Here is a 13,448-nt window from a genome sequence, read left to right as displayed (position 1 = left end):
GGATTAAGTAGCCCCCGCGTGCTTAGTCTGAGTCCAGGGATCTCAAACGGTGGGGCTCCAGAGCATCCGCCAGTCCAGCCAAGAATGGCACCACCGGATGCATCAGGAGCAACTCTGCAACTACACTCATCTCCAGCCTGGCCACGTCGGAACGTGTGGGTAAGGAGTGCATGCCGAGGGGGGGGGACTTCTCCTCTAGCCATTTCCAGGCTGTTTCAGGCTATGTTTGTCTAATTTAGAGATGAGCCCAACAACTGTTGTTTATTAATTCAATATACATAAAAAATGAATAATGTCTGCTGTCAATGCTAGTCTTATATCCGTGGGGGACTGCAATAGTCAGAATTGTCACTCTTGTAGATGAGTGATGGTTGGTAGTTGTATTGTTACTGTAACTGGCAGTGTTAACAGCGGCAATGGTCAGTGCAAGTGGATGTGGCCTTTTGACGAGTGCCATGTCACTTATTTATTTTACAAATTAAGCACTGAGAAATTATATTATCACCAAGGTGTGTGGGCTTGCTAGATGCTCGGAAATGGTATCGACTTGGCTCAAGATCAGTGGGCTAAAGTGAAACGGAGGGGAAGCAATAACAATAAAGGAATCACCTCAATGCCAGATGACTGGAATACTTTGATCAAAAAGTGAGGGCCCAACCAATGACAAGAAAAAGAATAATGCAAATTAAAAGTACATTGTTTTGTAAACAATATTGCAATGCAATTGGCTTGTTGAATCTAACTCTGCCAAGGATACACCCCTGAATAAGGCCAAAACAATCTAGAAATAAGGGACTTGGCAGCTTGCTCATTCTTGATAGATTATTACAGCACAATAGTTACTGGTTTGTCGTCTACGATCCCAGAGAAACTGCACATCTACCTAGCTTACCCTATAGCAGTTAAAATGGGATGAACCCTTGCAACATCAAGTCTGAAGTAATTGTGATGACTTCCAATAAATGTGTTGGCCTTTTCAGTATCGTCTAAATGGTATTAAATCCAGTTTACATCAACATTCATGCAACAAGGTCCATCTCAAGGCATTTTGTTTTTGCAATGTACTGTTTGGTGCCCCCCAGCCCCTTTTTTGATACCCAAGTAGCTACACTTGCTCAGTGGGCTCATTATTAACAACACCCGACATTATGCTTTCTAGGTGATCGACTCAGTGGCCTGTGCTTAGAAATGACCCTGCATACTTCTTGAGATGTTATGGGCATGTGGCAAAAATAGAAGAAACATGTGTTCAGATGTCTGTGGTAAAGATGTACAACATAAAATAAGTTATCTGAGTTTCAGAAAGGTCCTTGGGACCACATGCATAATGCTTTAGCAATGGACAATAGGCAATATCATCTCTGATTTATCTCATGACAGAAAATCACAATTTCCATGTAATAAAAGCAAATTATGTGCTTAGAACTGAGTTATTGATATGTTCTTTATATTTCCAGGATAATACATTGTGTCAACATTCATGCAGCAAAGTCAATCTCAAGGCATTTTCTTTTCGCAATGTACTGTTTGGTGCCCCCAGCCCCTTTTTTGATACCCAAGTAGCTACACTTGCTCAGTGGGCTCATTATTAACAACACCGACATTATGCTTTCTAGGTGATCGACTCAGTGGCCTATGCTTAGAAATTACCGTGAATACTTCTTGAGATATTGTGGGCATGTGCCAAAAATAGAAGAAACATGTGTTCAGATGACTGTGGTAAAGATGTACAACATGAAATAAGTTATCTGAGTTTCAGAAAGGTTCTAGAGACCACGTGCATAATGCTTTAGCAATGGACAATAGGCAAGATCATTTCTGATTTATCTGATGACAGAAAAATCACAATTTTCATGTAATCAAAGCAAACTATGTGCTCAGAACTAACACCTAGATTCATCAATGTTCCGTTTTGCGAGTCCTTAATAGCGATTACTAAGGAATCGCTATTATGGACTCGCAAAACGGGATTCATGTTGAAATCGCACATTCAAATGCGATTTCCACAGCTTCCTTATTTGTGATTAGCAAATTGCTGATCGCAAATAAGGAATGACTCCCCATTCATTCCTATTGGCCTAAAGGCCCATAGGAATGAATGGGGAGTTATTCCTTATTTGCGATTAGCAATTTGCTAATCGCAAATAAGAATGCGAATTCAAGGGTGCCAGGGGTCTCAAAAGGACACCCTGTAGCACCCCTGAAATGTCAATGTAGACTGATGTTGCGCACACACATGTCCAAAGGACATGTGTGTGTGTAACATCCAACTTAGAAAAATGCACTAAAGTACATTTGTCTAAGTTTTTGCTATTTACCACGAAGTCAGACTTTGCGGTAAATAGCGGCCAAAAATAGCGAATTCGCAATTTAAAAATGGTTAATGAATTGCATTTAAGGAATCTCAAATAGAGATTCCATAAATGCTATTCATCGCAATTCAGCGATTTCGCAATTAGCGATTTTTGCATTTGGGATGATGAATCCCAAATGCAAAAATTGCACTCGCAAAGGGCCAGATTCTCAGACTCTGACCCTTTGCGAGCCCTTTTTTCAATGATGAATCTGGCTGTATGTTATTGATATTATCTTTATATCTCCAGGATAATATTACAAATGGGGGTGGGGTCGCACACTACTCACACACCGGCGGTGTCGCCCCTAAGGACTCTGGTCAATGTAGTAAAGTGTTCGCGATGCATCATCTTTCGATCTTCTGCTGTCTTCGCCATCCCTGGACACGTGTTTCGGGGTATCACCCCTCGTCAGCAGGGATAGGCCGTGTACTGGGGTTGCCGATGGCTGCAAATATCTGCCAGGTATAGTACCACTCAGGCGCGTAGGTGCGGGATCCCAGGCTCGTCAGCCCACTGCTCACGGGAGCTTTGAAGTTACAAATGGGGGTGGGGTCGCACACTACTCACACACCGGCGGTGTCGCCCCTAAGGACTCTGCTCAATGTAGTAAAGTGTTCGCGATGCATCATCTTTCTATCTTCTGCTATCTTTGCTGTCTTCGCCATCCCTGGACACGTGTTTCGGAGTATCACCCCTCGTCAGCAGGGATAGGACGTGTACTGGGGTTGCCGATGGCTGCCAATATCTGCCAGTTATAGTACCACTCAGGCGCGTAGGTGCGGGATCCCAGGCTCGTCAGCCCACTGCTCACGGGAGCTTTAAAGTTACAAATGGGGGTGGGGTCGCACACTACTCACACACCGGCGGTGTCGCCCCTAAGGACTCTGGTCAATGTAGTAAAGTGTTCGTGATGCATCATCTTTCGATCTTCTGCTATCTTCGCTGTCTTCGCCATCCCTGGACACATGTTTCGGGGTATCACCCCTCGTCAGCAGGGATAGGCCGTGTACTGGGGTTGCCGATGGCTGCCAATACCTGCCAGGTATAGTACCACTCAGGCGCGTAGGTGTGGGATCCCAGGCTCGTCAGCCCACTGCTCACGGGAGCTTTAAAGTTACAAATGGGGGTGGGGTCGCACACTACTCACGCACCGGCGGTGTCGCCCCTAAGGACTCTGGTCAATGTAGTAAAGTGTTCGCGATGCATCATCTTTCGATCTTCTGCTATCTTCGCTGTCTTCGCCATCCCTGGACACGTGTTTCGGGGTATCACCCCTCGTCAGGATAATACATTGTGTTGAAAGTGTGTCAGAGCCACCTTTGTGCACTGTAATGATAAGCTATGTAAAACTGTAATACCATAATATAAGATGACACTATTCCACAGATCCACCATAACTTTTGATACGACCTTTTGATATGACCTTCTAAAATGATGTGGCAGTCCTTGTCTAGTCATGCATTCTAGTATACTGATAACACAGCTGTAATTATGAGAACATTATAACAAAGCACAGCCAAGACAAATGACAATTTACTTTCCATTTACTTACTTTTTCATAGATAAACGCTCTGACAGATTTAAAGTTTTATACTGAGGCTTTCTCTGAAATTAATCAACTCAATGACGGCATCAAAATTCCAAAATATCACTTAGAAGGTTACAGACCATTTACCAAATCCAAGGTGAGTTTTTAACACAGCATTTTCTCCTTAACTGTTGCCTGTCATATATGTGATACTTCTGATGTTTTAGTTTCATCATCCTTTTTTTGGGGCCGTAGTTCCCTGTTGACAATTTTTCTTTAAACTCTGTGTTATCCTTCAGAACAACTAGAATGTTAGAGAGTGGATTGAACGCAAGAAAAATGAAAAAAGAGAGGGCAATTGTTTACAAGCAAAATGATGTCAGAGATTAGTCTGAAGACATTATTATTTGAAACCTTGTAGAAACCTAGATTGATGGGCTGAAATTGAGACCTCCTCTTATGATAACCATCCCCAAAAATGTGACCAGATTTTGGAAATGTGTACTTTCCTAACGACATGCCGATGCCAAGCAAGGCTAAACAATCTTGATGACTGATCCACTCATGCTCTGATTTATGTATCACAGCTTTATAGCACACATCTGTGCTGGTGATGTTATTGCCTTCCTATCTTCATTCACTAATATTGGTCCAGAATGATGTATGATATATTGGATCTCATTATGTTTTCCTTAAGACTTTTTTTTCTGGGGTGCCCATTCAAAGTCTTTAGGGTGTACTTGGGGGGTGTAAAAAAAGGGGGGAAAGCATTTCACAGCGACTAACACTAGAATTACATGTTTATTGCAAAGGGCAGTCCAGCCGTTGGCTGATAATAATCATCAGATCTGATTTTGAAAGGATAGGCGTTTCTGAGTTTTGCTTTTTGATTTAAAATCTCTATAACAGGAGTAAGAATTTGCTCAATGAACGTGTCTGGGCTGAATAATGTGTTAAAGCGACAAAAGGTAGCAGCTGAATTAAGACATATTCGCCCAGACTTAGTCTGTATTCAGGAAACCCATATCCCGTGGTTTTAGAGGGGGTATTAAAGGAACTGGGATATTCGTTAATTGTCGCAACAGGCCAATCTAGTATGATAAGGGGGGTAGCCATCCTTGCTAGACGAAATTATGTCAACGTAGATCGGAAACTAATGGATAACGGGCGGTGGGCTATAGCAGAGTGCAATTTTGAGGGGCGAAAGGTAACGCTTTGTACGGTATACGGACCCAATGTGGATGATGCGGTGGTTTTAAATGAAATAAATTCTGAATTGGCTACTTGGCCGCAACCGGTGGTGGTATGTGGAGATATTAATATAAATCTGACAAATGAAGCAGTTCAGGATGGTTTTGATAAATATAGGGGGCGGAAACCTAAAGTTTTTAAGGCACTTTATAATTTAGTTAGGGACCAAGGATTAGTGGATGTGTGGGGGTAGTTTGAGGGGTCAAGATAGTGGTTTTACTTTCTATTCCTACCCCCACAAAAAGCTGGTAAGACTTTATTATTTCTTTGCACCTGCTTCTTTATTGGGAGGGGCCACAATACGTGTCTATCCAAGGATCACATCGGATCATGCTCCACTCGTGCTTGAATTAGTGGGTTGCCTTAATAGACCTAAATGTTTAAATTTTACATATGATCGGAAATTAGGTTTAAATATGTAATTTAGGGAGCATATGGATAGGTGGATTCAGATTTTTTTGCGGAATAATGATGGGACGGCCACTGTTAGTATAGTTTGGGACACTTTTAAAGCGTGTTTTCGAGGTGTATGTATTAGTTTTAGTTCATGGCAGCAAAAGAAGCTTAAAAAAGAATTGGCAACGTTTTATGAGCGCCTGATTGAGGCTGAAACTTCACTAACTAAGGGGATTGCTACTTGCATGAACAATCTAGCTGAGTTAGAGAATGAGGTGGCAAAGGAGAGGGCTAATGTGCTGGGGTTTTGGAGCGCAGAGAATGCCAGAAGGTACTTAATATCTAGGATGCAAAGCCATGAATTCGGGGAGACAATCAGGAAACGGCTTGCGGTGCGATTACGGATGAAGGAGTCAGCTAGAAATATCCAGGCATTGAGAGATGTGAATGGGGTATCGCATTCTGAACCTCACCAAATTCTTAAGATCTTTCAGCAGTTTTACTCTGAGTTATATATGCAGCAGAGTGGGGTAGAGGCGGAAGGGGATTGGACAGGAATGCTGGAAGAGGGGCTGAAACTATTAGACTCCTCAAAACTAGAAGAATTGGAATCCCGATTACTATGTTGGAATTTGAAAGTGCATTGAAAAGCTTGGTTTTAGGTAAGGCAGCAGGTCCCGATAGAATCCCCGGGGAGCTTTATAGGCAGTTTTTTAATATTATCAAGGATGAGCTGCTTAAAGTTACGCAGATGGCGCAGGTGGGTTATCCTCCTAGATCTTGGTCGGATCGCCCAATATCATTACTAAACGCCGATAATAAAATCTACTCCAAGATTCTGGCCAACCGACTGTCTAAAGTTATAACGCCCCTAATGTACCAACATCAACATGGTTTTATACCGAAAAGAGGCACGGTTGATCATGTAAATAAAGTGATAACGTTATTTGATATTGCAGGTGTAGAGAAAAGAGTGTTAGCGCTCATCCTACTCGACGCTGAGAAAGCGTTCGATCGCGTTCATTGGGGCTATATGTGGAGACTTATGGACAAAATGGGGTTTGGCCAGAAATGTATTGCTGCTTTACAGTCGCTTTATGTAGCCCCCCATGGCTAAGATATCTGCTATGAGACTGCTTTCCGATTCTTTGAGTATAACTCGGGGAACCCGGCAGGGCTGCCCTTGTTCCCCTCTTTTGTTTGCCCTGTATATCAACCCTTTTATCAAACAACTGTCTCGGAGCACATTTATTCCACCCTATCGAGTTTTTGATTATTGCTTTTCTGTGTTCGCATATGCGGACGATATTGCTGTAGCTACAGTGAATCATGCACTTGCTATTGAAGAAATTGAGCGACTAACTAAAGAGTTTGGTAGCGTAACGGGCTATAAACTTAATGAATCAAAGACGCAGATTTTGTGTTCGGATATCTTAGTATGGCAGGACGATAGGTTTTTAAAAGAAGTTACGTATTTAGGGATCCAGATTAGAGCAAATATGACTGAACTGGTGGATGTTAATTGTAACGCGTTGATTTTCAAAATCAAGACTTCATTAGATAGGTGGGAACTATTATATTTTAGTATTATTGGCCGGTGTAATATTGTTAAAATGAATGTATTACCAAAGGCGCTTTACTTATTTCGGTCAATACCTTTAGAAATATCTAAAAAAAAGGTTACAGCATTTACAATCAATGTGTGGTAAATTCATCTGGAGCCTAGGGAGACCTAGACGGGCAATAAAATTTATGACTCTGCCTCTGGATTGAGGGGGCATGTCGGTGCCTGATTATTATTTTTTTTTTATGTCACCTGTTTTTTGTTAAAAATGAGGGTAATGATCACGGGGGAGATGGCTGCTAATATGGCTATTGCTCCTACTATTTTTGAAATGCTATTAGGCCCAATTGCGAAGCAATGTTTATTTAGTGAGCTGGATGGTAGCTATTATAAACGCACCCGTTTTAAAGTATTGGTCAGCGCATTTAAAGTTTGGAAATGGATCTTCAAAACAACTGCAATGGGGAACATTTCTTACTACACTCCCTTCAAAGCCTACAGGCTTTTACCAGCTATATTTTCAGATAATATGTCACTAAAGTGGCAGAGGAAAGGGGTTAGATCTTTGGGGGATTTGTACATGAATAATGGGAGCTTTAAGTCATTTGATGAAGTAATGGCTCAGTTTGCTTTTCCTAGAACCTATTTTTTCAAATGTCTTCAAATTCGTGATTTTTTAGCTCGCCTTAATGTGGTTATGCAAACAAACACGGTGGTAGAAGGGGTTAGAAGACAGGTTAAAATCGGAGTTTTATATAAAATATTGCTTTTGGGCAGACCAGATGACCTTGATAAAGTCAGGTTGAAGTGGGTTACTGCCCTAGGGGAATCTGAAATTGAAGTAGAGGATGTGCTTATGTTGGCGAGAGAATCATTAATGTCTGCAAATCTAAAAGTCCAATTTTTTAAGACCTTATTTGATTTATATTATACTCCGGCACGAATGGCAAAATGGGGGGGTGGTTATAAGGGCAAATGTTTTCGTTGTAGGGAAGATGACGCGGATAGCTTACATATTTTTTTGGGTTGTGTTAAACTCCAAAGTTTTATTGCAGATATTGAACAATTGTTGTCATTGGTTATTAAAACGCCTTTAGTTATTTCACCTGCCATGATGCCATTGGGGAAAATGCCTACAAATAGGTCGCTGGATGTATTATATCAACATCGCTATTTTTTTTTTTTCTATGACGGTAGCCTGTGTATAGCAACTGAGTGGTTACAGGAAAATCCACCTGCCTTTCAACTATGGCGAGCTAAAATGTATAGTTTATATAAATTGGAATGGGGGCTTTTCTTAGTTAAGGGCTCTAGGAGGAGACAACTGGGCTTGAAAATATGGGGTGCATTCCGTAATTATTATGAGGATTGATATTTGTTGATATGGATGATTTGTCCAGAAAACGATTGAAAGCATGTATTCTTCTGTATTTTTTCTCTCCCCTTTTTTTTGCTTAAGTATTGTTATTGTTATTTATTATGATGATCTGTGCTAATTTATTTATTTATCTTGCTGTATTCTTTTATGTCTATGAACTGTAATGGATTTCTTTATGGTGTATGCATTTTTGCTGTGAAAATAATAATACATAAAAATAAGAAAACAAAGTCTTTAGGGTGTAAGCCCTATATTCTTGCAGGAAGTCCATGTCTATTACAGACTCACGTCCCAAGTGTATGTGGTGTCTGGACAAATTTCAGGACTCTGCATCATGTCAGTGGTGTGATCCTTTGCAGCCTAAGGATTCATAGGGCAGGGTACAGCACATTTAAAAGGTACTGCATGTGTTAATAAGTTTTACATGTCCTGGTAATAAAAAAATCCCAAATTAGTTTTTCACTACCAATCCCATGGGATTGGATTACCTTATTACATTTAATAAGTGTTAACCTTTGAATGGGAACAAGTAGAAATATAATTTCTGATGGATACATCTGCCTGTGGATTCCTCACCTTTTGAACAACCCTTGCAACAGCATTCCACAGAAACTTTTTTCTAGCTGTCCCACGTCAATGAGGACGTCACAACTTCACTCGTGACTCCGTATTACATCATCGGAGCCAAAAGAAGATCTCATCTGCGTGCTGACGTCAGTTCCCTTTTATCCGCGCCGTCGACATGTAACTTTTTTTCTGGGACTCTCCATATTTCTTCTTATTACTTTTTTCTAATTTCTCCCTTGGTGTAGCAGTGAGATGGCTACACTGAAGAAGTCCGGATTCAAGCCTTGCAGAGAATGTGGGGTAATATGTCCATCACGGACCCCCACAACGATTGTCTCTGATGCCTGTCGTCGGATCACAACATCAGAGGATGTTCGCCCTTTCAGAAGATGAATCCGAAGGCATTGAAGGAGTGTGAGGCAAAGCTTTTCATGGCCCAGGTGAGAATGGAGAAGAGGAGCCGCAAGAGGTCAATGTCGAAGTCGTCGACCTCTCACACCACGAAGTTGAGAAAGCATAAGAAGAAGTGCCAAAATGGGTATCGGCATTGATCTACGAAGCTTCCAGGTTGCCTTCTCCTGCTCAACGGCATCATGCACAAGATGATATCTCGTTGTTGCCTTCTCCGTCTCCGTGGTGACTCTGGCCCACTCTCCGACGCCGAGGGATTCGCTGGCGCCCAAGGAGTCTTCTCCTGCGACTTCTTCTGTACTGGCCCTGGTGTCCTCTGCGCCACAGTCGCAGCCCACCACATGGCCTCGTCAGATCCACACCCAGCAGTTCCGGATCCTTAGCCACCCTTTCCGAGTCCCGGAGCGGAAACTTTGCATGTCCTGAATGCGATGTTTGGCATGTTTGCCAAGGCAACTTTCCCTACAGGTGCGCCGTCTGGCCCCGTGGGGCCACTTGCATACAATTGGGCATCCCCCAGTGATGTGCCCAGGCACCTTTTGTACCCTTTATGCTGACCACTCCGTCATGGCAGTTCCCAGCACTGAGATTTTTTACGCCAATACCACAGTCTCTGGCGGCGTCAGGTGTTGGGATGGCGCCGTCTCGACTTCGTGCGGGGCCACTACCTGCTTCTGAAGGTCCTCCTTCAACTCCAGCACTGATATCTCCGGCGCCGCACCTGGCACCGCTGATACCAAAGTTACGTTCCAGGAGGGAGGCCCAGAGGCTGCTGGAGGAGGATGGGTACCAGCAGGATCAGGCTGAAGAAGGGGAAATCCTCGACTCTGTGGATGACTTTGAAGGCCTACAGGAGGCCAGTGGCTTGGGCACTTCCCCTGAATGGGAGCTTTCTTCCCCGAAAGCCTAGCTTTCACAGGATGTTGCTCCATAACATTCCATCATCAGGAAGGCTGCTGACCTGCTAGATCTTCAATTGCCCACTTCTGAGGTGAAGTCAAATATCCTGACTGAAGTGTTACATTCTCCTTCTCCTGTTTTTGAGCCTTTTCTGCCTTTCAACAAGGCTTTGACAGAGACTATTTTGAAAGTGTGGCAGAAGCCCTTATCTGCCCCTGCTGTATCAAGGACAATGGCGAGACAATACAAGCCTGGTCCGGGGGATCTGGCTTTCTTTACTGCCCACCCTTCGCCGGAGAGCTTGGTAGTTCAGGCTTCTTGTTCAACAAAGCAGCCAGCTGGGTCTTTCCCCACCACTCGGGGAATTGGGACTCCAAAAATCTGGAGCATTCTGTAGAGAAGGTTTTCTCCTCGGCAAGCATGGCCTAAAAATCGGCTAATGCCGCGTGCCTGTTGGCAAGGTATATCCATGCCTTGATGGACTCAGCTAAAGAGGTAGCTCCTAAACTGCCTAAGGATGGCAGTGGTCACTTCGTGGAAGTGTTAGCAGATACGCAGGCTGCAGCCCGTCTGTTGATTCAGTCAGGGCTGGATACAGAGGACTCGGTCGCCAGAGTGATGGGCTCCTCTCTCGCTACAAGGAGACATGCCTGGCTCAGGTCTTTGGGGTTATCTCCTGATGTGCAGGCTACTCTGCTTGATCTGTCTTTTGATGGACCCAGACTTTTTGGTACAAAAGTGGATTCTGATTTGCAATGCTTCAAGGACAGTAGGGCTACTGCGAGATCCTTGGGCCTGCAGTCCCATCCTAGGGGTTATGGATTCAGGAGGTTTCGAGGTTTTGGGAAGGCAGCTTCCTTCTGAGGCTGTCAGCAACCACAGCAGCAGCAGAACTCCCTGTAAAAGTCGTACAGAGGAAAGGGTAGAGGTTGTCTGCAAGGGGCCTCCCAGCAACAGTACTCCTCCTCCTCTGTCACCACCACCGATACCACAGGAAAGCAGCTTTAGATCACCCATTATGGAGCATGTTGGTCTTGTAGGAGGCCAGGTGTCCCATTTTCTACAAAATTGGAAATCGGTTAAGTCACATCTTTGGGTTTTGAATCTTGTAGAAAATGTGCACGCCCTACCTTTTTCAAGAGTTTCTGTCTCCTTACCCTCCTTGCCAGGGCTGGTGTCCGGAGGACCATCTGCTGCTTTTGCAGCAGGAGGTTCTTGCCTTACTACAGAAAGGTGCAATAGAGGTGGTTCCAGAGCAGGAACAGGGTCAGGGTTGCTACTCCCGGTATTTGCTGATCCCCAAAAAGGACAGTTATAGAACTCAGGATCTTTGACTTTTATCTCAAACAGGAAAGGTTTGAGATGTTGACCCTGGTTCAGGTTCTTCTGGCGCTGCAGCAGGAAGACTGGATGGTGTCTATCAATTTGCAGGAGGCGTATTTTCATCTTCCCACAATGAAGTTGCATCAGAAGTATTTCTGTTTTATGGTGGGATCTCAACACTATCAGTTTGCGGTCCTTCCGTTCTGACTTACGTCCGCACCACTGGTCTTCACGAAGGTGATGGCTGTGGTAGCAGCTCATCTCAGAAGGTCGAGGGTTCCTGTTTTACCCTATCTGGACGACTGGCTGCTCAACTGCAAGTAACAACGCCGTTGTTGTTCAACTTGGGTTTCTCTATAAATGTACCCAAATCTCACCTGGTGCTTTCTCAGCGCAACATGACTGGACATTACTGTGTGCCGAGCTTGCCCGCCTCAGCAGAGGATTAGCAACATTCAAAAATTGATTTCTTTGTTTCACGATGGAGTGGTTCTTCCAGTCCTGAAGGTCTTACGCCTGCTTGGTCTGTTCACTTACTGTTGGTCACCCATGCACGCTGGCACATGAGGGTACACCAGTGGTGCCTCCGCAGGCAGTGGTATCAGCACAATGGAGATCTTGGGGAGATGGGCAGATTCTCCAGAGAGACTGCAGTGGAGCTGTCTTGGTGGAGTGTCCGAAAACCTGTCTCAAGGGAAGCCTTTTCAACCTTCTCCACCGGTGGCCATAGAGATCACGAATGCTTCCACTCTAGGGTGGGGAGCACATCTGGGGGATCTAGCGGTCAAGGGTCTTTGGTCCCCAGAGGAAAGGTTGCTCCACATCAACCTTCTGGAATTGCGGTCAATACGTCTTGTTCTCAAGGCCTTCCTTCCATCCCTTTGTGGTCAGTCAGTTCAAGTCCTGATGGACAACACTACCGTGATGTGGTATATCAACAAGCAGGGACGGGTGGGGTCGTATTGTCTCTGAAGAGAGGCACTGCGACTCTGGTCCTGGGTTCAGGATCACCAGATTTGCGTAATTGCAAATCACCTGGCCAGGGTGCTGAACGTGCATGCGGACAGTCTCAGTCGGCAGTACTCAGCCGACCACGAGTGGAGGCTTCATCCGGAGGTGATTCCCTGCATCTTCAGGTTGTCTCCTCAGGTGGACCTATTTGCCACTCATGAGAACGCGTACTGCCCGTTGTTCTCCATTCTCTAGTATCCAATGCGGGGAGCATTGGGGGACGTGTTCCAGCTGGATTGGAGCTTTCATACCATTTATTCCTCAGGTTCTGGGGAAGATTTGCCAAGACTGGTTTTGTTTTAGTGGTTAGCTTGAGATGGGGTCAAGGGACTGAAATTAGATGTGGTCTGTTGGCCAACTTGAGATGTAATCTAGAAGGTAAATTGACATGTGGTCTAGAGGCTGAGATGAGATGTTAAGTGACTGATTCGAAACAGGCGCTAGTGTTCTGGTGGGACTTGGTAGTGGCCCAAGGCCCAGAGGTAGAACATGTTTAGAAGAGGCTGTACTCGTATTTACTTTGCCAGAAATCATTTCTGCAATACTGCAATTATGTCCTGAGAGTTTTAAGACTACTTTAAAATTCTTCTCTGGTCTCCTATAACAGAAATATGATGTAGAAGACAGTGATAATTCACCTCAGGTATGCAGTATTACCTACCACGACAAATCTCACTTTACTTCTGAGGTTTCCAGTTTATACCAGAAGTGTGTGTGAAAAATAATGGCCGTGTCTTGATTACCAGGCCTTTTTTCTTCACT

General features: G+C 44.1%; 1 protein-coding gene across 5 annotated transcripts in view; it reads left to right on the top strand.

Moving 5' to 3' along the window:
- The window catches only part of CFAP54 (cilia and flagella associated protein 54), a 2,603,731-nt gene that overhangs the window by 1,765,760 nt on the left and 824,523 nt on the right, over window positions 1–13,448 (top strand). For all 5 annotated transcript variants that reach the window (XR_013608312.1, XR_013608313.1, XM_078677994.1 and 2 more), the window contains exon 48: window positions 3,920–4,042. Coding sequence is in view for 3 of the 5 variants with exons in the window: in XM_078677994.1 (XP_078534120.1) it covers window positions 3,920–4,042 (123 nt within the window). In the remaining 2 variants the exon portion in view is untranslated. The remainder of the gene's footprint in view (window positions 1–3,919; window positions 4,043–13,448) is intronic.

Source organism: Lissotriton helveticus, chromosome 1_1, assembly GCF_964261635.1.
Source record: "Lissotriton helveticus chromosome 1_1, aLisHel1.1, whole genome shotgun sequence".
In the NCBI taxonomy this organism is placed as follows: domain Eukaryota; kingdom Metazoa; phylum Chordata; class Amphibia; order Caudata; family Salamandridae; genus Lissotriton; species Lissotriton helveticus.
Note: the sequence above shows the minus strand (reverse complement) of the source record. Positions and strands in the feature narration are given on the sequence as shown.